We start from the raw sequence: 25,777 nt of genomic DNA, 5'->3' as shown, positions 1-25,777 counted from the left end.
TAAACTCAAGTAAACTAATTGATTTAAAAAAAACATAATTTTTTATCAATTAGTGTGAAAAATATATAATAAATAGGACTGGTGGAGTGATGTCACACATGCAGCTAACAAAAATATATGGAAATGTCTGCTCTACCCAAAATTACAACCAACTAATTGCAGCATTACCGCAAAAATTGAAGAGGCAAGTGGAAGAGGAAAAACGTAAGGAACTTGTCTGTCGGCCTTGCATTATAGACCAAAATTGGTTAAAGAAATATGTTGATAAATCAAAAAATATACCCGTTTCATTTAAGGACCAAAAAATTGACCACTGCGCAATATAGATTGCAAAATAGTTTGATATACCGATTCCATGGCACAAGGTTTAAGAACTGATATGCAACACAATCATTAGTTGTTCAGTAGTTTACTCCAATTAGGGGAGGGGTGGTAGGGTTAGCGGAAAATAATAAAGGAGATAGATTTTTAAAAGATATGTATATATATATATATAATGCTTTGCTGCCAGACAAAGCTCTGCTGATAGCCAGGTGTAGCAGTCACAAGATGTTGGGACTGCAGTTGGGACAGCTTTATGTAGACCCTAACAGTTTGTGGGCACCGTTTGTCACCGTTATAGTGAAATTAATGTATTGTTTAGTGTCGTGTTGTGTAGTGGCTTTGCCGGCATGCATCCCACTTATTATTGTTTTTGTCCCACCAAGATTTACATGCTAAAAATATCCACTGTTCTAACAAATATGAGGGGCTTAAAATATTATGAATAGAAATTCAGGAAAAGAGGAAGGAGCAGCAAACAGATGCCAAGAGGAGCCACATCTTGTGTCACTTCCGTAAATCTAGCCTACATGAATAGGGTTTGTTCACTGTTGAGTTTACCTGTCAAATAATCAAGCGTTTCAGTGGATGTCAAACATATACCAACTGTTTGGTAAGATGTACACACACTAGGTTGTCATTGGCCGAACGTAGTAAGCTTTGCCTTACATTGAGCCAGGTTAGCACATGCCCAGTTCAAGCTTGGGCATGCCTAAGTAAAGAGTTTGAGAGTAAGGTTTCAACACAAACACACATGCACACACGGGCACTGTAACATGCACGCTCACACACACATGCACACATGGGCACTGAAACATGCACGCTCACACACACATGCACACACGGGGACTGAAACATGCACGCTCACACACACATGCACACACGAACACTGAAACATGCACGCTCACACGGGCACTGAAACATGTACGCTCACACACACATGCACACACGGGCACTGAAACATACACGCTCACACACACATGCACACACGGGCACTGAAACATGCACGCTCACACACACATGCACACACGGGCACTGAAACATGCACGCTCACACACACATGCACACACGGGCACTGAAACATGCACGCTCACACACACATGCACACACGGGCACTGAAACATGCACGCTCACACACACATGCACACACGGGCACTGAAACATGCACGCTCACACACACATTCACACAGGAAAATGTTTAACAACTACATTTAGCCTTTAATAACATTTTAGTGTTCGGTCACCATCACGTCTTTCTCAAAGATGATGATTTATTCACAAAAATGAATGAATAAAAATACCAAACCTTGCACTTTACATCTCAGCAACTACACTTTCCTGTATAGTTTAAGACATAATCTCTATCTAGAAATGTTGTGATGATTACATTACCCTCCACTCAAATGGCAGGTGTTCTGGCCTATGGTGGCACTTATCGCTTCAACATTTGACAAAGATTAGAAATAGCTAAAGTTGACGCCCAGGAAAACATCCTCTTAAAGAGCAGGAAGTTGGTTATCGGAAAGTTGTGGCACAACCACACACGTGTTTCATAGCACAGTAACTATGGTAACAAGCTACACACACACAACGAATACATATAGAAATAGACAGAAGTGGTACAAACACACAGAGATGATTCATAACACAGTAACTATGGTAACGAGCCACACACACATCCGCCTACTATCAGAGTGACAAAACATCCACAAGTGGTGCAGGTTACGAGCTGAAATTCGGTCCCAATTCACTCCCTACGCCTTCCCCTAACCCAGAACACTTTGATGTTTGCAGACCTGTGAGTTCCATCACTACACTACACTTTTGACCCTTCAGATCTGCAAACATCCAAGGGTTGGGGCCAAGGGGAAGATAATTGGGACCACAGACTCTCAATTCAGGGATGGATTTAGAATTTCTATGGACAAAACTCCCACAGGTGAAGGTGCAAGCTGAAACCCTAGACTCTCAATTCAGGGATGGCCCCTATCAGAGGATGGTGGTGATGACCTGATGCCATTGTGACAGGGGGGGGGGACACCAACGGAAAGACTATCCTGTATTGATCTGTTCTCTGTCCTAGGATAGACTTCCATTTCAGCGAGCAGAAATATTTCTCAGTTGAAGATTGGCTTTGATACACTCTTAAAAATAAGGGTTCCAGTTAGAACCAAATAAGGTTCTTCAGAGCGATGCCATAGGGGAACCATTTGAGGTTCTCTGAAGAACCTTAAAAGGGATGGTTCTTTGAAGAACCACACACACTCATCACCTTATTTTATGGAAATAAGGTGTTGAGCCTTATTTGCATATTTCCCAGGGTGCCCTTTGAGTTACCAGTATCACCCATGACTATGCTTGTTAGTGACAAAGACATGGTTGGTGCATTCATTAAGATCCTAAGTGATTGTGTTATCATTCAAATTAAATTCTTTAAGACAATACTGTACATTATTTCATAAGGCCTTATTTTGTGGGCCCAGTTCAGCATTTCCCTGAGTTGGTCCTCGGGACCCCAAGGGGTGAACGTGGGGTTTTTGCCCTAACAATACAGAGCTGATTCAAATGATCAAAACTGGATGATTAGTTAACAATTTGAATCAGCAGTGTAGTGCTAGGGCAAAGAACAACATGTGCACTCCTTGGAGGACCGAGTTTGGGAAACCGTGGCCAAGTTTTACCCTAATACAGTGAAGTGAAACTCATGGTTTACAGGCCATATCAGGTCTGCAAGTCATATTATGCTGGCTTGCAAAGTGATGTGTAATATCAAATATTTGGAATTTTACCCTGCATTAAAAATAACTGTCAAGATTGGAAACACTACCTAAATGAGACTACCTAAAGACTACCTAAATGAGACTACCTAAAGACTACTTAAATGAGACTACCTAAAGACTACCTAAATGAGACTACCTAAAGACTACCTAAATGAGACTACCTAAAGACTACCTAAATGAGACTACCTAAACTAGACTACCTAAAGACTACCTAAATGAGACTACCTAAAGACTACCTAAATGAGACTACCTAAACTAGACTACCTAAATGAGACTACCTAAACTAGACTACCTAAATGAGACTACCTAAACTAGACTACCTAAAGACTACCTAAATGAGACAACCTAAAGTATATGAACTGGAACAACCATTCCAGTAATGGGTGAAATAAGTCCAAGTAACAGGTTGGATCAGTTTAGTAAAATGTATCTTATTTATATTTGAGTAGCATAAGATTAATGACTCAATCAATGTACATGCAAAAACATATATATTGGAACAAACTATTCTAAAAATCAACCTGCAATAGAGCGTGCTGAGAAATATGATAATGACAGATGGGCAGGGTTTTGGTTCAACTCTGGTTATTAACACCAACACTGAGGTTATTCTACACCACTGAGTGTTAATTTAACTATTTAGAGTGTTCATTTAAATCATTAATCAACACTCAAAATGTTACACTGAAAAAACAACATTAGGTAACACTGGCCAATTTGCTGTGTGATATGAAAGAGACACGTCTGCAGGCTTTCATACATTTCAAGAACCGTTTAGAATTCTGAAGAACCGTAGATGACACAACAAGAACCTTTTAGAATTTTGAAGAACCGTAGATGACACAACAAGAACCTTTTAGAATTCTGAAGAACCGTAGATGACACAACAAGAACCTTTTAGAATTCTGAAGAACCGTAGATGACACAACAAGAACCTTTTAGAATTCTGAAGAACCGTAGATGACACAACAAGAACCTTTTAGAATTCTGCAGAATGTAGATGACACAACAATAACCTTTTAGAATTCTGAAGAACCGTAGATGACACAACAAGAACCTTTTAGAATTCTGAAGAAACATAGATGACATAACAAGAACCTTTTAGAATTCTGAAGAACCATAGATGACACAACAAGAACCTTTTAGAATTCTGAAGAACCGTAGATGACACAACAAGAACCTTTTAGAATTCTGAAGAACCATAGATGACATAACAAGAACCTTTTAGAATTCTGAAGAACCATAGATGACACAACAAGAACCTTTTAGAATTCTGAAGAACCGTAGATGACACAACAAGAACCCCCAACCCCCCACTTAACTATTTATCTAGCAAGAGTTCTCCAAAGAACTTTAAGAGCAGAGGAGGAACCATATTAAGAACCTTCAACCGACGCAGCAGAGCTGAATTAGGATTATTCTTGATTCATGTCATATCGGACCTACAAACACTTGCACTTAAGCATGTAACAACAACAACACAGTAATTATAAAACAAACTCCTACAAACTGTATTTAATGCTGATCATTAAGTTCAGATAACAAATAGTAATAGCAAGCTATGATTGCTCCATTGCAGCAAGTGTTGGGCTCCATGGCAACCAAAGTGTGAGATGCCTGACAACCGTATCACTTTCCCAAGTAGCATTGCTCTACTTCTCGAAAACAAGACAGTGACTAAGAATAACTTATTTTTATATCCTGAACTATAACAAAAATATGAAAGCTAGATGTAAAGTGTTGGTCCCATGTTTGATAATCTGAAATAAATGATCCCAGAAATGGTCCATACGCACAAAAAGCTTATTTCTCTCAAATTTGGTGCACAAATTAGTTTACATCCCTGTTAGTGAGCATTTCTTCTTTGCCAAGATAATCCATCCACCTGACAGGTGTGGCATATCAAGAAGCTTATTAAACAGCATGATCATGACACAGATGCACCTTGTGCTGGGGACAATAAAAGGCCACTATAAAATGTGCAGTTTCACACAACACAATGGCACAGATGGCGTAGCAGTAAGTCGTCCTGGCGTATTGTCTCTCTGTATATATCGTCTCTTTTTCGTTTTACATTTTGCTAAACCTAAGCTTCCAAATACTCTCCTGCAACCCGCCTCACCCAATGTAGCTACTTCTTCCTAAAGTATTTATATTTACTTCGGAACCGGAACCCCTCAATTGAAGCTAGCTGAAGCTAAAGCTAGGCAGCTAACCTGAAGCTAGCCAGCTAACCACCAGCTATGCTAGCGGTCTTCAGCTAACCGGTCATCAGCTAACCTTTAGCTTGGAAAGCTCTCGCCAGTTCAAACAACGCGACGCTAACCAGAGCATAACGGACCTTTTTTTTTATCCCCGGATTCCCACCGCAAACGGAACATTTTCTTCAGCTGGATCTTCACAACTAGCTATCGAGCTAAACCGCAACCCTGGTTGATTACTTCTGGCTAGCATTTCCACCCACGTAGCTTGAAGTTAGCCCGGCCAGGGCCCCTGTGCTGCCACCGTAGCATACTCCTGGGCTACAATACCCGGACCCACGACCGGTCTATCGATGTCACCGCATGAAGAGGAATAAACAGACTCACCCCATCGCGACGTCTCCCAAAGGCTAACTCTCTAGCCCTCGCTATCTCCTTGCCTGCTAATCCGGCCTGCTAACTGCTAGCTTGTTAAGCCCAGGTCCGCTAACTACTACCTTGTTTACCCCGGCCTGCTAACTCTTAGCTTGTTAGCACAGGCCTGCTAACCGTCTGCATCGCCGCGTCCCAAACAGTCAGTGGCCCATATGTACTTTCTATCTCTTCCCGATTTTCTTTAAAATTTGTTTATACCTTCCGGAAACCTACCTCACCCAATGTGATACGGAATTGCTATTATTTTTAATTTTTAGAACACACTCAGGAACCTCCAGAAGCTAACCAGCTAACTAGCTAAAAGCTATTTAGTCATTGTTAGTTTTTAACCTGGATAACACTCGCCAGTCCAGCTCCCCTGCCCCATCCACCGCTGCCCCCTGGACACTGATCTCTTGGCTACATAGCTGATGCACGCTGGACTGTCCATTAATCATGGTACTCCATTCTGCTTGTTTGTTTTATCTGTCGGCCCCGTTGCCTAGTCAACGCCATTTTACCTGCTGTTGTTGTGCTAGCTGATTAGCTGTTGTCTCACCTACTGTTTTAGCTAGCTTTCCCAATTCAACACCTGTGATTACTGTATGCCTCGCTGTATGTCTCTCTCAAATGTCAATATGCCTTGTATACTGTTGCTCAGGTTAGTTATCATTGTTTTACTTCACAATGGAGCCCCTAGTCCCACTCCTCATACCCCTGATACCTCCTTTGTCCCACCTCCCACATATGCGGTGACCTCACCCATTACAACCAGCATGTCCAGAGATACAACCTCTCTCATCATCACCCAGTGCCTGGGCTTACCTCCGCTGTACCCGCACCCCACCATACCCCTGTCTGCGCACTATACCCTGAATATATTCTACCATGCCCAGAAACCTGCTCCTCTTATTCTCTGTCCCCAACGCTCTAGGCGACCAGTTTTGATAGCCTTTAGCCGCACCCTCATACTACTCCTTCTCTGTTCCGCGGGTGATGTGGAGGTAAACCCAGGCCCTGCATGTCCCCAGGCACCCTCATTTGTTGACTTCTGTGATCGAAAAAGCCTTGGTTTCATGCATGTCAACATCAGAAGCCTCCTCCCTAAGTTTATTTTACTCACTGCTTTAGCACACTCTGCTAACCCTGATGTCCTTGCCGTGTCTGAATCCTGGCTCAGGAAGGCCACCAATAACTATAACATCTTCCGTCAAGATAGAACTGCCAAAGGGGAAGGAGTTGCAGTCTACTGCAGAGATAGCCTGCAAAGTAATGTCATACTTTCCAGGTCCATACCCAAACAGTTCGAACTACTAATTCTGAAAATGACTCTCTCCAGAAATAAGTCTCTCACTGTTGCCGCCTGCTACCGACCCCCCTCAGCTCCCAGCTGTGCCCTGGACACCATTTGTGAATTGATTGCCCCCCATCTAGCTTCAGAGTTTGTTCTGTTAGGTGACCTAAACTGGGATATGCTTAACACCCCGGCAGTCCTACAATCTAAGCTAGATGCCCTCAATCTCACACAAATCATCAAGGAACCCACCAGGTACAACCCTAACTCTGTAAGCAAGGGCACCCTCATAGACGTCATCCTGACCAACTGGCCCTCCAAATACACCTCCGCTGTCTTCAACCAGGATCTCAGCGATCACTGCCTCATTGCCTGTATCCGCTACGGTGCCGCAGTCAAACGACCACCCCTCATCACTGTCAAACGCTCCCTAAAACACTTCTGTGAGCAGGCCTTTCTAATCGACCTGGCCCGGGTATCCTGGAAGGACATTGACCTAATCCCGTCAGTTGAGGATGCCTGGTCATTCTTTAAGAGTAACTTCCTCACCATTTTAGATAAGCATGCTCCGTTCAAAAAATGCAGAACTAAGAACAGATACAGCCCTTGGTTCACTCCAGACCTGACTGCCCTCGACCAGCAAAAAAACATCCTGTGGCGGACTGCAATAGCATCGACTAGTCCCCGCGATATGCAACTGTTCAGGGAAGTCAGGAACCAATACACGCAGTCAGTCAGGAAAGCTAAGGCCAGCTTCTTCAGGCAGAAGTTTGCATCCTGTAGCTCCAACTCCAAAATGTTCTGGGACACTGTGAAGTCCATGGAGAACAAGAGCACCTCCTCCCAGCTGCCCACTGCACTGAGGCTAGGGAACACGGTCACCACCGATAAATCCATGATTATCGAAAACTTCAACAAGCATTTTTCAACGGCTGGCCATGCCTTCCGCCTGGCTACTCCTACCTCGGCCAACAGCTCCGCCCCCCCCCTGCAGCTCCTCGCCCAAGCCTCTCCAGGTTCTCCTTTACCCAAATCCAGATAGCAGATGTTCTGAAAGAGCTGCAAAACCTGGACCCGTATAAATCAGCTGGGCTTGACAATCTGGACCCTCTATTTCTGAAACTATGCGCCGCCATTGTTTCAACCCCTATTACCAGCCTGTTCAACCTCTCTTTCATATCATCTGAGATCCCCAAGGATTGGAAAGCTGCAGCAGTCATCCCCCTCTTCAAAGGGGGAGACACCCTGGACCCAAACTGTTACAGACCTATATCCATTCTGCCCTGCCTATCTAAGGTCTTTGAAAGCCAAGTCAACAAACAGGTCACTGACCATCTCGAATCCCACCGTACCTTCTCTGCTATGCAATCTGGTTTCCGAGCCGGTCACGGGTGCACCTCAGCCACACTCAAGGTACGATATCATAACCGCCATCGATAAAAGACAGTACTGTGCAGCCGTCTTCATCGACCTTGCCAAGGCTTTCGACTCTGTCAATTACCATATTCTTATCGGCAGACTCAGTAGCCTCGGTTTTTCGGATGACTGCCTTGCCTGGTTCACCAATTACCTTGCAGACAGAGTTCAGTGTGTCAAATCGGAGGGCATGCTGTCCGGTCCTCTGGCAGTCTCTATGGGGGTGCCACAGGGTTCAATTCTCGGGCGGACTCTTTTCTCTGTATATATCAATGATGTTGCTCTTGCTGCGGGCAATTCCCTGATCCACCTCTACGCAGACGATACCATTCTATATACTTTTGGCCCGTCATTGGACAGTGCTATCTAACCTCCAAACGAGCTTCAATGCCATACAACACTCCTGCCGTGGCCTCCAACTGCTCTTAAACGCTAGTAAAACCAAATGCATGCTTTTCAACCGATCGCTGCCTGCACCCGCATGCCTGACTAGCATCACCACCCTGGATGGTTCCGACCTTGAATATGTGGACACCTATAAGTACCTAGGTGTCTGGCTAGACTGCAAACTCTCCTTCCAGACCCATATCAAACATCTCCAATCGAAAATCAAATCAGGAGTCGGCTTTCTATTCCGCAACAAAGCCTCCTTCACTCACGCTGCCAAGCTTACCCTAGTAAAACTGACTATCCTACCGATCCTCGACTTTGGCGATGTCATCTACAAAATAGCTTCCAACACTCTACTCAGCAAACTGGATGCAGTTTATCACAGTGCCATCCGTTTTGTCACTAAAGCACCTTATACTACCCACCACTGCGACTTGTATGCTCTAGTCGGCTGGCCCTCGCTACATATTCGACACCAGACCCACTGGCTCCAGGTCATCTACAAGGCCATGCTAGGTAAAGCTCCGCCTTATCTCAGTTCACTGGTCACGATGGCAACACCCATCCGTAGCACGCGCTCCAGCAGGTGTATCTCACTGATCATCCCTAAAGCCAACACCTCATTCGGCCGCCTTTCGTTCCAGTACTCTGCTGCCTGTGACTGGAACAAATTGCAAAAATCGCTGAAGTTGGAGACTTTTATCTCCCTCACCAACTTCAAACATCAGCTATCTGAGCAGCTAACCGGTCGCTGCAGCTGTACATAGTCTATTGGTAAATAGCCCCCCCATTTTCACCTACCTCATCCCCACAGTTTTTATTTATTTACTTTTCTGCCCTTTTGCACACCAATATCTCTACCTGCACATGATCATCTGATCATTTATCACTCCAGTGTTAATCTGCAATATTGGAAATATTCGCCTACCTCCTCATGCCTTTTGCACACATTGTATATAGACCCCCCTTTTTTTCTACTGTGTAATTGACTTGTTAATTGTTTACTCCATGTGTAACTCTGTGTTGTCTGTTCACACTGCTATGCTTTATCTTGGCCAGGTCGCAGTTGCAAATGAGAACTTGTTCTCAACTAGCCTACCTGGTTAAATAAAGGTGAAATAAAAAAAAAAAAAAAAAAAAAAAAGATATCTCAAGTTTTGAGGGAGCGTGCAATTGGCATGCTGACTGCGGGAATGTCCACCAAAGCTGTTGCCAGAGAATTCAATGTTAATTTCTCTACCATAAGCCACCTCCAACATCCTTTTAAATAATTTGGCAGTCCGTCCAACCGGCCTCACAACGTCAGACCACGTCAGCCCAGGACCTCCACAACCGGCTTCTTCACCTGCGGGATCCTCTGAGACAAGAAACCCGGACAGCTGATGAAACTGACAAATATTTATGTCTGTAATAAAGCCTTTTTTGTGGGGAATAGATCATTCTGATTGGCTGGGCCAAGCTCCCCGGTGGGTGGGCCTTGCTCCAAAGTGGGTGGGCCAATGCGCTCCTGCCCAGTCATGTGAAATCCATAGATCAGGGCCTAATGAATTTATCTAAATGTACTGATGTACTGAACTGTAGCTCAGTAGAATCATGGAAATTGTTGCATGTTGCGTTTATACTTTTGTTCAGTGTACATAGTGAGGAAGTGTCATGAACATTTTATGTGGTTTAGAGCAAACAGGATATGGTGTTTTATATCAATGTCACCAACCATGTGTAATATATGGCTCTGGAAAACAACTGCCACATTTCTGAGAATATATTCTTATTGTACTATATTATTGCACTATATATATATATTTTTTTTAAATACATTTATCTAGGGACAAACTACAACAATGCTTCTCTTTGTAGCTCGATGAACACTCCTTCTATTGCAGGAATTCTCTAAATGAACCTCTTCAGTTACCTTAATGAAATTATCAATTATTTTAACTTTAGTTCCCAAAAAGACTACAACAACAAGAAAACACAAGAGGTTCCTTATTCACTGTTTTGGGATGAATGAATAGGGGTCATTCTCTCCAATGTAATAAGACTGCCTTAGCCTATCCCCCAGGCAACACTTCAGTGGCAGTGCACACAAGGCCATGACAAACAAGACACTGATTTCTGGGTGATTTGAAAAGTCATAGTCAATCGATCAATAATAAATATTACTCTTAGCAAAAAAATGTATCTTTAATTTACAATCTGTAGGAGCTATGTGAAAAATCACAGCACAATTGGAACATGTATGGCAATTAGAAGTCAAAACTGGATAGATAGATGGGAGGGGTTGAGGGTAGCTGAAGGGTAGGACTAAAGACAAATATATTAAAAAAGATAACTAACTTAAAATACACTGTGTCCACAAAATGTATATACTATATACAGTGCCTTGCGAAAGTATTCGGCCCCCTTGAACTTTGCGACCTTTTGCCACATTTGCACGCCTAGTTTTTCAGTTTTTGATTTGTTAAAAAAGTTTGAAATATCCAATAAATGTCGTTCCACTTCATGATTGTGTCCCACTTGTTGTTGATTCTTCACAAAAAAAATACAGTTTTATATCTTTATGTTTGAAGCCTGAAATGTGGCAAAAGGTCGCAAAGTTCAAGGGGGCCGAATACTTTCGCAAGGCACTGTATAAGATGGACATAGAAGCCTAAGTGTTGTTGTCCATTAGTTTACTCCAATTAGGGAAGGGGTGGTAGGGTTAGTGGAAAATAATAAAGAAGGAAGATATTTAAAAATATATATTTAAAATAATATACAATACCGTTCAAAAGTTTGCGGTCACTTAGAAATGTCTTGTTTTTGAAAGAAAAGCTTCTTTTTTTTGTCCATTAAAATAACATAAAATTCATCAGAAATACAGTGTAGACATTATTAATGTTATAAATGACTATTGTAGCTGGAAACAGCTGATTTTTTGTGGAATATCTACATAGGCGTACAGAGGCCCATTATCCGCAACCATCACTCCTGTGTTCCAATGACACGTTGTGTTAGCTAACCCAAGTTGATAATTTTAAAAAGCTAATTGATCATTAGAAAACCCTTTTGCAATTATGTTAGCACAGCTAAAAACTGTTGTCCTAATTAAAGAAACAATAAAACTGGCCTTCTTTAGACTAGTTGTGTATCTGGAGCATCAGCATTTGTAGGTTCAATTACAGGCTCAAAATGGCCAGAAACAAAGCACTTTCTTCTGGAACTCGTCAGTCTATTTTTGCTCGGAGAAAAGAAGGCTATTCCATGCTAGAAATTTCCAAGAAAGTGAAGATCTCGTACAGCGCTGTGTACCCTTCACAGAACAGCGCAAACTGGCGCTAAACAGAATAGAAAGAGGAGTGAAGGCCCCGGTGCACAACCGAGCAAGAGGACAAGTACATTAGTGTGTCTAGTTTGAGAAACAGATGCCTCACAAGTCCTCAACTGGCAGTTTCATTAAATAGTACCTGCAAAACACCAGTCTCAATGTCAACAGTGAAAAGGAGACTCCGGGATGCTGGCCTTCTAGACAGAGTTTCAAAGAAAACTACTAGCCAATAAAAAGAAAAGATTAAGATGGGAAAAAGGACACAGACACTGGACAGAGGAGCTCTGCCTAGAAGGCCAGCATTCCGGAGTCGCCTCTTCAATGTTCATGTAGAGACTGGTGTTTTGTGTGTACTGCTTAATGAACCTGCCCCAGCATATTGTTTGAGTTATGTCCGAATAGAATATAATAAAATAGAGTAGAATAGAGTAGAATATAACAGAATAGAGTAGAATATAATAGAATAGAGGAAAGAAGAATAGAATAGAGTAGAGTAGAATAGAATTCAGTAGAATAGAATAGAATAGAGTACAGTAGAATAGAGTAGAATAGTGTAGAATAGAATAGTGTAGAATAGAGTAGAATAGAGTAGAGTAGAATGTAATAGAATATAATAAAGTAGAATAGAATAGAATAGAATAAAGTAGAATAGAACATAGTGGAATAGAATATAGTAGAAATAATAGAATAGAGTAGAATAGAATAGAGTAGAGTAGAATAGATTAGAATAGAATAGAGTAGAAGATAATAGAATAGAGCAGAATAGAATATAGTAAAGTAGAATATAATATAGTGGAATAGAATAGAATATAGTAGAATAGAGTAAAATAGAATACAGTATAATACAGTAGAATATAGAATAGAGTAGAGTAGAGTAGAGTAGAGTAGAGTAGAGTAGAGTAGAGTAGAGTAGAGTAGAGTAGAGTAGAATAGAGTAGAATATAGAATAGAGTAGAATAGAGTAGAATAACATATAGTAGAGTATAATAAAATAGAGTAGAGTAGAGTAGAGTAGAGTAGAATAGAATAGAGTAGAATAGAGTAGAATAAAGTAGAATATAGAATAGAGTATAATAGAGTATAATAGAGTAGAGTAGAAAAGAGTAGCATATAATAGAGTAGAATAGAATACAGTAGAATAGCATAGAGTAAAATATAGAATAGAGTAGAGTAGAATAGAGTAGAGCAGAATAGAGTAGACTAGAATAGAGTAGAATAGAGTAGACTAGAATAGAGTAGAATAGAATAAAGTAGAGTAGAGTAGAGTAGAGTAGAGTAGAGTAGAGTAGAGTAGAGTAGAGTAGAGTAGAGTAGAGTAGAGTAGAGTAGAGTAGAGTAGAATAGAGTAGAATAGAGTAGAATAGAGTGTAAGATAATAGAATAGAGTAAAATAGAATATATTAGAATAAAGCAGAATAGAGTATAGTGGAATAGAATAGAACAGAGTACAATAACTTTGCCTGTATATGTGTGTCTGGGAGAGTTTGCATTGTTCATTCTACCATGCAGGGGAACATGGCAAACTCCAAACATTCAGGCACAGAGCCAAATTATTGAACAAACTCCATACATGTGGGCACAGAGCCAAGGTATTGAACAAACTCCAGACATGTGGGCACAGAGCCAAGGTATTGAACAAACTCCAGACATGTGGGCACAGAGCCAAGGTATTGAACAAACTCCAGACATGTGGGCACAGAGCCAAGGTATTGAACAAACTCCAGACATGTGAGCACAGAGCCAAGGTATTGAACAAACTCCAGACATGTTGGCACAGAGCCAAGGTATTGAACAAACTCCAGACATGTGGGCACAGAGCCAAGGTATTGAACAAACTCCAGACATGTGGGCACAGAGCCAAGGTATTGAACAAACTCCAGACATGCAGGCACAGAGCCAAGGTGTTGAACAAACTCCAGACATGCAGGCACAGAGCCAAGGTATTGAACAAACTCCAGACATGCAGGCACAGAGCCAAGGTATTGAATCAGAATAATAGCAAGGCGGCACAGCAAACATACAGTACATATACAGAAGGTTTGTCTAAAATTGCATCCTATAACCTATATAGTGGACTATGTTTGGTCAGAGCTCTGGCCAAATGTAAAGTAGTGCACTATGTAAGCCAGGGAATAGGATGCCATTTCGTACGCATCCAAGGTATCAGTACCACAATAGAATCCAATTGAATGAGATCTACCTTGTAGTTTTTGCATCACGTTGGCAATATCCTTGGGGTTTCTTCCGGACTTCCATGGTGAGGCCATGTCGTTTCTCTGCTACTGGACTGGATCACAGTAGGTAATACACTGATGCAGATGAGACAACACGTTACTTTTCTGAGAAGGGCAACACTCATGCCCCTCCTCTCTCTGACTGTGTATCTCTCTGCCTCTATGTATGTCTCTTTGTGTCTCTGTCTTTCTCTCCGTCTCTCTCCCTTTCTCTCTCTCGCTGTCTTATCTCTCCCTCTGTCTCTCTCTCTCTGTCTCTCTTAGTCTCCGTCTTTCTTTCTTTCTGTCTCTCTCTCTCTGTCTCTCTCTGTCTCTCTCTCTCTCTCTGTCCCTATCTCTCTCCCTGTCTCTCTCTCTCTCTCTCTCTCTCTCTCTCTCTCTCTCTCTCTCTCTCTGTCTTTCTTTCTTTCTTTCTTTCTTTCACTCTCTCTCTCTCTCTCTGTCTCTCTCTCTCTCTCTCTCTCAAGCAGCAGAGGGGTCCACTCGAATCTCAGGTTTCAGATAGGGAGATGAGCAGTTCTGCTACCCAGTCGTCCTTCCATTCAATATCTAGAGAGGAGAGAGGAGAGAGACGACAGGTGTGCCAGTCAGTGTGTTTTTCTTTAAAAGTGACAGCTACAACACCTTCTGAAAGTATTCACACCCCTTGACGTTTTTCCACATTTGGTTTTGTTACAGCCTGAATTTACATTGTGTGTCACTGTCCTACACATAATAACCCACAATGTCAAAGTGGAATTATGTTTCTGAAATGTCTTGAGTCAATAAATATTCAACCCCTTTGTTATGGCAAGCCTAAATAAGTTCTGGAGTAAAGATTTGTATAACAAGTCACATAAAACGCTTCATGAACTCAATCTGTGTGCATTTATAGTACTTAACATGATTTGTGAACGACTACTTCATATCAGTACCCCACAATTATCTGTAAGGTCCCTCAGTCGAGCACTGAATTTCAAACACACATTCAACCACAAATACCGTGGAGGTTTTCCAATGCCTCGCAAAGAAGGGCACCTATTGGTTGATAGATAAAATAAAAAAGCAGACATTGAATATCCCTTTGAGCATGGTGAAGTTCTTAATTACACTTTGTAAAAAGGTTACAGAGTTGAATGGCTGTGATAGGAGAAAACTGAGGATGGATGAACAACATTGTAGTTACTCCACAATACCAACCTAAATGACAGATTGAAAAGAAGGAAGCCTGTACAGAATAAAAATATTCAACAAAAAAGCATCATGTTTGCAACAAGGAACTACAGTAGAACTGCAGCAAATATGGCAAAGAAATGTACTTTTTGTCCTGAATACAAAGTGTAATGTTTGGGGAAAATCCAACACAACACATCACTGAGTACCACTCTTCATATTTTCAAGCATGGTGGTGGCTGCAACATGTTATGGGTATGCTTGTCATAGGTAAGGGCTATAGAGCTAAGCACAGGCAAAATCCTAGAGGAAATCCTGGTTCAGTCTGCTTTCCAACAAACAGGACAACAGGACAATCGGCTGGACAATAACCTAAAACACAAAACCAAATATACACTGGAGTTACTTACTAAGACGACATTGAATGTTCCTGAGTGGCCTAGTTACAGTTTAGACCTAAATCGGCTTGAAAATCTTTGGCAATACTTGAAAATGGCTGTTTAACAATTATCAACAACCAACTTGACAGAGCTTGAAGAATTTTAAAAAGAATAATGGGCAAATGTTGCACAATTCAGGTGTGCAAAGTTCTTATAGACTTCCCCAGAAAGACTCACAGCTGTAATCACTGCCAAAGGCGACTCTACTAAGTATTAACTCAGGGGATTGAATACTTATTGCTTTATCTTGGCCAGGTCGCAGTTGTAAATGAGAACTTGTTCTCTACTGGCCTACCTGGTTAAATAAAGGTGAAAATTAAAACTTTAATACTTTAACTTATGTACATTTGATATTTCTGTATTTCATTTTCAACAAATTTGCAAAACATTTCTAAAAACATGTTTTCACTTTGTCATTATGGGTATTGTGTTTAGATGGGTGAGAAAATAAATCTGTAAAAATATAATCTATTTTGAATTCAGGCTGTAATACAACTAAATGGGGAATAAGTCATGGGGTATGAATACTTTCTGAAGGCACTGTCAAGCATGTACTATTAGATTAATATCAAATAAACAAATTAGCAATACATAGCTCATAAGCCTTTATAAATGTGCTTAAGATGCATTATTACCAAAACTCCCTAGTGCATACAGTATAAATGAAATCAGAAAATACTACGAAAAAGTGACATGAAGTCTACTGTAAGCCTAAACTGTCAAAAATTGTTAATTTTGAGACGCACTTCAAACAACAAAAACTTTGCATAGTCACTCACTTCAATGTAGGCTCTATTAGAAGACCTTGTCTCGCGCTGTTGCATCCATTAGATATAGGCTATACGAGAAATATGCCTTCCCTCATTTGGTGAAATAACAAAACAAAAAAAAGGAACATAGACTACGCAGTTGTAGTACTAGTAACACATTAGTAAAACAAATTGATACAAATTGATGTATCTAGTCAAATAAATGTAACTAAGAAACGTTGCACTAAATACAGTGTTCACCCGGTTTTTACCACTAGGCTCAATTCTGTAGCCAATCCTGCAGCCTCAATTTTAGGCAGGAAGTGTATGTTTTACTATGTTGCCAATGGTAACATTCAAACGTTGTAGCGGTCTCCCAAGTGTTTGTAGCAATAGTTTTGAATGTGCAACATTGTAGAAATATTAGATACACTTTCAGTTCCTTGTAGTTTCTTGTTATAAAAAAAGTGATAATCTGATCCTCGCGCTAAAGTTACGCTATGCGCGCCATGTCGAATTGGAACTTTCCTTCCCACTGGGCACAGACATCAATTCAATTTATATCCCTCGTTGGTATATAAATTACGTCGAAACAACTTTGTCTCAACCAATGTGTGCACAGTGGGTTTCCTTTACAGTTTATTGACATTATATTGGTGTCCAGTGATGATGCCTGTGAATGTGTCAGTGTGTGGATGTCACAAAAATAGGGTGTAGTTTGAAACATGTTATTGCTTCATTCAACCATTGACATGTATACATTTTCTTATGCAACAAATATGTTAGTCGTGTACTGTTTGTATCAACTTATACTTTCAGCTTTAGCTTCTCTTTCCCAGAATTAGATGTTTCATGAGCATATGTTTTTTAAAAATGTAAGTCTGTCTATCATTGGACTTCACTGCCATCTTTTGGTTCCTTGAAGTAATGTATAGTTTGTCTGCCTTACTGTATGGGTCTACAGTAGGTCTGTCAAATAAAAACAAATCCAATTTTATTTGTCACATGCCCCGAATACAACAGGTGTATTAGACCTTACAGTGAAACGCAAGCATTTCGCTACACTCGCATTAACATCTGCTAACCATGTGTATGTGACAAATAAAATTGGATTTTATTTACAAGCCCTTTAACCAACAATGCGGTTATAAGAAAAAAAATAAGAAATACAATTTAGAAATACAACTAATAATTAAGGAGCAATAATAAACAATAAATAACAGTAGTGTGGCTATATACAGGGTGTTCCTGTACAGAGTCAATGTACGTGGGCACAGTGCCAACTACACAGTGTGTCTTGGTAGGCCAAGTGATTAGCTACAATATACTTTTATTCAGCAATGTCTATTTGACATCTAGATTCTAGGCAACCACTCCATATCAGCAATTCAGTGACAGCGCCCATAGATTATTGCAGCCTACATGGGAACCACTGGAGCAAGGGAGGGCTTAGAGTTTTGGGAAGTGGGAGTAGCACAACAATTTAAGTAAATCCCAGCACACTGTATACTTGATTGTGTGCATTGCAGACTTTTTTTGGATAGTGAGTTTTCTTGGTGGGTTTGCCGATCATAACCTTAGTGAAACACTTGCGAGACACTTGGAAACAAATAGGTTATTGTGTGCAACAGTGTTGTGTTTATATTTATGTACGCTCTACCCCCATAGTCCCTACCCCTATACATTACAATATACATTTGCAGCACTTTATAGAACATCAAAAAGGCTCTTGATCTAAAAATCACATAGTTGCCATACAAGTAAATCACCATATTTGAATAATGGAGCCAAGAAGACATTGTTCACAAGAGGAAATTATGTCAGAAGAAGCAGCCTTGTTTCCCAGAGTTCTGTCAGAGAAAGCAGCCTTGTTTCCAAGAGTTCTGTCAGAGGAAGCAACCTTGTTTCCCAGAGTTCGGTCAGAGGAAGCAGCCTTGTTTCCAAGAGTTCTGTCAGAGCAAGCAACCTTGTTTCCCAGAGTTCGGTCAGAGGAAGCTACCTTGTTTCCCAGAGTTCTGTCCCACACAGATAAGCAAAGCGCCAGCAACATTTTTTTAACTAGAGAGAGGGGCAGGAAGCATGAAAGTTTCCGCTATTGGTACCAACCAGGATACCTTGCCCCTTCATGACACTACTGCCACCAATTTATCAGCAGCAGATATTGCCTCCCTCATGCCAGTTCAACCCCAACAGAAATCTTTCTGGTTGGGTAACAGCAGTCTTAAAGGAATCCTGCCCACACAGACTCCTCCTCCCACACATGACAGTGTCATCCACATCTTTCAAGAGGAATGCACCTTATGATGTCACATATGCCACCTGGGAATAAATACAGTACCAGTCAAAAGTTTGGACACACCTACTCATTCAAGGGCTTTTCTTTATTTTTACTATTTATTTACTATATTGTAGAATAATAATGTGAAGTGAAGACATCAAAACTATGAAATAACACATATGGAATCATGTAGTAACCAAAAAAAGTGTTAAACAAATAAAAATATATAAAATACGTCTTCAAAGTTGTCACCCTTTGCCTTGATGAAGTATTATGGATACGTACCACGCTGCACTTTGGTCCTCTTCACCTTCTTCCACCAACGAAAATCGTTACAGAACTACCCACCACCAAAGGACCAAGCAGCGTGGTGAAAGGGACTCCTGGACAGGTGAGCAGCGCTATTTGGAGTATGAGACAACATGGGAGGAGATAGAGAGGTAGTCGGTCGACCCACGGAGAGTGCCGGAGCCCGTCTGGGATTCTCTAGAACAGTGCGAGGAGGGATACCGGAGAATGGAGTTGGCAACACAAACACGGCTGGCAAGGAAGCCCAAGAGGCAGCCCCAAAAAATGTTTTGGGGGGAGCACACGGGGAGTGTGGCAGAGTCAGGTTGGAGACCTGAGCCAACTCCCTGTGCTTACCGTGGCGGGCATCCTACTGGTCAGGCACCGTGTTATGCGGAGGAGCGCACGGTGTCCCCAGTACGCGTTCTTAGCCCAGTACCCGCATCTGCCGGCTAGGGTGAGAATCCAGCCAGGGCGGATGGTGCCAGCCCTGGTCTCCAGACAACCAGTGTGTCTCCTCGGGCCAGGTATTGTCACGTCCTGACCTTAGTTCCTTTGTTATGTCTCTATTTTAGTTTGGTCAAGGCGTGAATTGGGTGGGCATTCTATGTTTTGTTCTATGTTTTGTATTTCTGTGTTTGGCCTGGTATGGTTCCCAATCAGAGGCAGCTGTTATTATTATGGATATGTACCACGCTGCACTTAGGTCCTCTTCACCTTCTTCCACCAAAGAAAATCGTTACAACAATGCTATTAAAAACACATGTATGTTTTTGTTGCAAAATGATTTCCGATTATTGCTGGCAAAAATATCTTCATCTGTTGACTCACTGATATCAACATTGATATTTGATATTTTTATTTCTAATCAACTGATTTTTCTCTGAAAATGTTTTTGTTTGCGTACCAGGTCATCATTATTGTATTCACACTGGGGATCTTAGAGATCTGTTATGGGCAGAAAGCTTAAATTTTACATTTAAGTCATTTAGCAGACGCTCTTATCCAGAGCGACTTACAAATTGGTGCATTCACCTTATGACATCCAGTGGAACAGTCACTTTACAATAGTGCATCTAAATCTTAAAGGGGGGGGGTTGAGAGGGATTACTTATCCTATCCTAGGTATTCCTTAAAGAGGTGGGGTTTCAGGTGTCTCCGGAAGGTGGTGATTGACTCCGCTGTCCTGGCGTCGTGAGGGAGTTTGTTCCACCATTGGGGGGCCAGAGCAGCGAACAGTTTTGACTGGGCTGAGCAGGAGCTGTACTTCCTCAGTGGTAGGGAGGCGAGCAGGCCAGAGGTGGATGAACGCAGTGCCCTTGTTTGAGGTGCCGTTCCCCTCACAGCTCCGTAGGCAAGCACCATGGTCTTGTAGCGGATGCGAGCTTCAACTGGAAGCCAGTGGAGAGAACGGAGGAGCGGGGTGACGTGAGAGAACTTGGGAAGGTTGAACACCAGACGGGCTGCGGCGTTCTGGATGAGTTGAAGGGGTTTAATGGCACAGGCAGGGAGCCCAGCCAACAGAGAGTTGCAGTAATCCAGACGGGAGATGACAAGTGCCTGGATTAGGACCTGCGCCGCTTCCTGTGTGAGGCAGGGTCGTACTCTGCGGATGTTGTAGAGCATGAACCTACAGGAACGGGCCACCGCCTTGATGTTGGTTGAGAACGACAGGGTGTTGTCCAGGATCACGCCAAGGTTCTTAGCACTCTGGGAGGAGGACACAATGGAGTTGTCAACCGTGATGGCGAGATCATGGAACGGGCAGTCCTTCCCCGGGAGGAAGAGCAGCTCCGTCTTGCCAAGGTTCAGCTTGAGGTGGTGATCCGTCATTGACACTGATATGTCTGCCAGACATGCAGAGATGCGATTCGCCACCTGGTCATCAGAAGGGGGAAAGGAGAAGATTAATTGTGTGTCGTCTGCATAGCAATGATAGGAGAGACCATGTGAGGTTATAACAGAGCCAAGTGACTTGGTGTATAGCGAGAATAGGAGAGGGCCTAGAACAGAGCCCTGGGGGACACCAGTGGTGAGAGCGCGTGGTGAGGAGACAGATTCTCGCCACGCCACCTGGTAGGAGCGACCTGTCAGGTAGGACGCAATCCAAGCGTGGGCCACGCCGGAGATGCCCAACTCGGAGAGGGTGGAGAGGAGGATCTGATGGTTCACAGTATCGAAGGCAGCCGATAGATCTAGAAGGATGAGAGCAGAGGAGAGAGAGTTAGCTTTAGCAGTGCGGAGCGCCTCCGTGATACAGAGGAGAGCAGTCTCAGTTGAATGACTAGTCTTGAAACCTGACTGATTTGGATCAAGAAGGTCATTCAGAGAGAGATAGCGGGAGAGCTGGCCAAGGACGGCACGTTCAAGAGTTTTGGAGAGAAAAGAAAGAAGAGATACTGGTCTGTAATTGTTGACATCGGAGGGATCGAGTGTAGGTTTTTTCAGAAGGGGTGCAACTCTCGCTCTCTTGAAGACGGAAGGGACGTAGCCAGCGGTCAGGGATGAGTTGATGAGCGAGGTGAGGTAAGGGAGAAGGTCTCCGGAAATGGTCTGGAGAAGAGAGGAGGGGATAGGGTCAAGCGGGCAGGTTGTTGGGCGGCCGGCCGTCACAAGATGCGAGATTTCATCTGGAGAGAGAGGGGAGAAAGAGGTCAGAGCACAGGGTAGGGCAGTGTGAGCAGAACCAGCGGTGTCGTTTGACTTAGCAAACGAGGATCGGATGTCGTCGACCTTCTTTTCAAAATGGATGACGAAGTCATCTGCAGAGAGGGAGTAGGGGTGGGGAGGGGGAGGAGGATTCAGGAGGGAGGAGAAAGTGGCAAAGAGCTTCCTAGGGTTAGAGGCAGATGCTTGGAATTTAGCGTGGTAGAAAGTGGCTTTAGCAGCAGAGACAGAGGAGGAAAAAGGAGAGAGGAGGGAGTGAAAGGATGCCAGGTCCGCAGGGAGGCGAGTTTTCCTCCATTTCCGCTCGGCTGCCCGGAGCCCTGTTCTGTGAGCTCGCAATGAGTCATCGAGCCACGGAGCGGGAGGGGGGGACCGAGCCGGCCTGGAGGATAGGGGACATAGAGAGTCAAAGGATGCAGAGAGGGAGGAGAGGAGGGTTGAGGAGGCAGAATCAGGAGATAGGTTGGAGAAGGTTTGAGCAGAGGGAAGAGATGATAGGATGGAAGAGGAGAGAGTAGCGGGGGAGAAAGAGCGAAGGTTGGGACGGCGCGATACCATCCGAGTAGGGGCAGTGTGGGAGGTGTTGGATGAGAGTGAGAGGGAAAAGGATACAAGGTAGTGGTCGGAGACTTGGAGGGGAGTTGCAATGAGGTTAGTGGAAGAACAGCATCTAGTAAAGATGAGGTCGAGCGTATTGCCTGCCTTGTGAGTAGGGGGAAGGTGAGAGGGTGAGGTCAAAAGAGGAGAGGAGTGGAAAGAAGGAGGCAGAGAGGAATGAGTCAAAGGTAGACGTGGGGAGGTTAAAGTCGCCCAGAACTGTGAGAGGTGAGCCGTCCTCAGGAAAGGAGCTTATCAAGGCATCAAGCTCATTGATGAACTCTCCGAGGGAACCTGGAGGGCGATAAATGATAAGGATGTTAAGCTTGAAAGGGCTGGTAACTGTGACAGCATGGAATTCAAAGGAGGCGATAGACAGATGGGTAAGGGAGAAAGAGAGAATGACCACTTGGGAGAGATGAGGATCCCGGTGCCACCACCCCGCTGACCAGAAGCTCTCGGGGTGTGTGAGAACACGTGGGCGGACGAAGAGAGAGCAGTAGGAGTAGCAGTGTTGTCTGTGGTGATCCATGTTTCCGTCAGTGCCAAGAAGTCGAGGGACTGGAGGGAGGCATAGGCTGAGATGAACTCTGCCTTGTTGACCGCAGATCGGCAGTTCCAGAGGCTACTGGAGACCTGGAACTCCACGTGGGTCGTGCGCGCTGGGACCACCAGATTAGGGTGGCCGCGGCCACGCGGTGTGGAGCGTTTGTATGGTCTGTGCAGAGAGGAGAGAACAGGGATAGACAGACACATAGTTGACAGGCTACAGAAGAGGCTACGCTAATGCAAAGGAGATTGGAATGACAAGTGGACTACACGTTGCAAATGTTCAGAAAGTTAAGCTTACGTAGCAAGAATCTTATTGACTAAAATTATTAAAATGATACAGTACTGCTGAAGTAGGCTAGCTGGCAGTGGGTGTGTTGTTGACACTACACTAATCAAGTCGTTCCGTTGAGTGTAATAGTTTCTGCAGTGCTGCTATTCGGGGGCTAGCTGGATAGCTAGTAGTGTTGTTTACGTTACGTTGCGTTAAAAGAACGACAATTACTGGCTAGCTAACCTAGAAAATCGCTCTAGACTACACAATTATCTTTGATACTAAGACGGCTATGTAGCTAGCTATGTAGCTAGCTACGATCAAACAAATCAAACCGTTGTACTGTAATGAAATGAAATGAAAATGTGATACTACCTGTGAATGCGACCGGGTTGTGAGTCTATTCGGTAGACGTCGGCTAGCTGTTGGCTAGCTGTTGGCTAGCTAGCAGTGTCTCCTACGTTAAGGACGACAAATAGCTGGCTAGCTAACCTCGGTAAATTAAGATAATCACTCTAAGACTACACACTCTAAACCTAAACTACACAATTATCTTGGATATGAAGATACAAAGACAGCTATGTAGCTAGCTAACACTACACTAATCAAGTCGTTCAGTTGAGTGTAATAGTTTCTCCAGTGCAGCTAATCAGTGGACGTTAGCTAGCTGGCTAGCTGGCTAAATTCTTGCTAATCTATCTACACTGTCCAATTTACAGTAGCTATTGTTTGAGAAGAGTGCACAGTTATGAACTTAAAAATGTATTAATAAACTAATTAGGCACATTTTTGGCAGTCTTGATGCAACATTTTGAACAGATATGCAATGGTTCATTGGATCAGTCTAAAACGTTGCACATACACTGCTGCCATCTAGTGGCCAAAATCTAAATTATACCTGGGCTGGAATAATACATAATGGTGGTACAAAAAAAACACGTTTTTTCTTTGTATTATCTTTTACCAGATCTAATGTGTTATATTCTCCTAAATTAATTTCACATTTCACAAACCTCAAAATGTTTCCTTTCAAATGGTATCAATAATATGCATATCCTTGCTTCAGGTCCTGAGCTACAGGAAGTTAGATTTGGTTATGTCATTTTAGGCGAAAATTGGAAAAAAAAGTGTCCGATCCTTAAGCGGTATAAACACCTCTCCAGGCTCTGTGAGAGCTGATGATCCGCACATCATGACTACAATTAAAAACGACCTGGAACGCGCCCAACGTAACCTACATGGCAACCGGGATTAAAGGAGAGCCAAGCGTCTGCTCAAACAGTTTGGCAACGGATGATTTATATATACACTAGATGAAAACAAGGCTCTCTATGTTGAAGCCATCGTACCTTCATCTTGGCACTCCCCCACTGTTGTGAAAAATATTTTGGAAACTATAGAAATGCATTAATTAATTTCTTCATTCGTTTTTGCCACATGGATTATATTACAGACACATTAATGCATACTTTTAATTTATATTATGTGAGCTAAACATAAAAAATATATAAATATATAAAAAAGAAACGTCTTTTCACTGTCAACTGCATTTATTTTCAGTGTAAATATTTGTATATTTGAACATAACAAGGTTCAACAACTGAGACGTAAACTGAACAAGTTCCACAGACATGTGACTAACTGAAATGGAATAATGTGTCCCTGAACAAAGAGGGGGTTCAAATCAAAGGTAACAGTCAGTATTTTGTGTAGCTGCATTAAGTACTGCAGGGCATCTCCTCCTCATGGACTGCCAGTTCTTGCTGTGAGATGTTACCCCACTCTTCCACTAAGGCACCTGCAAGTTCCCGGATATTTCTGGGGAGAATGGCCCTGGCCCTCACCGATGATCCAACAGGTCCCAGACCTGCTCAATGGGATTGAGATCCGGGCTCTTCGCTGGCCTTTGCAGAACACTGTCATTCCTTTCTTGTAGGAAATCACGCACAGAACGAGCAGTATGACTGGTGGCACTGTCATGCTGGAGGGTCATGTCAGGATGAGCCTGCAGGAAGTTTACCACAGGAGGGAGGAGGATGTCTTCCCTGTAACACACAGCATTGAGATTGCCTGCAATGACAACAAGCTCAGTCCGATGATGCTGTGACACACCGCCCCAGACCATGACGGACACTCCACCTCCAAATCAATCCTGCTACAGAGTACAGGCCTCGGTGTAATGCTCATTCCTTCGATGATAAACGCGAATCCGACCATCACCCCTGGTGAGACAAAACCGCAACTCGTCAGTGAAGAGCACTTTTTGCCAGTCCTGTCTGGTCCAGCGACGGTGGGTTTGTGCCCATAGGCGACATTGTTGCCATTGATGTCTGGTGAGGACCTGCACTACAACAGGCCTAAAAGCCCTCAGTCCAGCCTCTCTCAGCCTATTGCGGACAGTCTGAGCACTGATTGAGAGATTGTGT

General features: G+C 42.9%; 1 protein-coding gene across 1 annotated transcript in view; it reads right to left on the bottom strand.

Annotated features, from left to right (window-relative positions):
* LOC124046690 (nesprin-1-like) overlaps positions 1-14,603 on the bottom strand; it is a 182,390-nt gene extending 167,787 nt beyond the window's left edge. The window contains exon 1 of the mRNA XM_046367362.1: positions 14,324-14,603. Coding sequence (XP_046223318.1) covers positions 14,324-14,390 — 67 coding nt within the window. The 5' untranslated portion in view covers positions 14,391-14,603. The remainder of the gene's footprint in view (positions 1-14,323) is intronic.
* Between the last annotated feature and the right edge of the window lie 11,174 nt (positions 14,604-25,777).

Source organism: Oncorhynchus gorbuscha, linkage group LG10, assembly GCF_021184085.1.
Source record: "Oncorhynchus gorbuscha isolate QuinsamMale2020 ecotype Even-year linkage group LG10, OgorEven_v1.0, whole genome shotgun sequence".
NCBI lineage: Eukaryota > Metazoa > Chordata > Actinopteri > Salmoniformes > Salmonidae > Oncorhynchus > Oncorhynchus gorbuscha.
The sequence above is the reverse complement of the archived record's forward strand: the minus strand, read 5'-3'. Positions and strand labels throughout refer to the sequence as shown.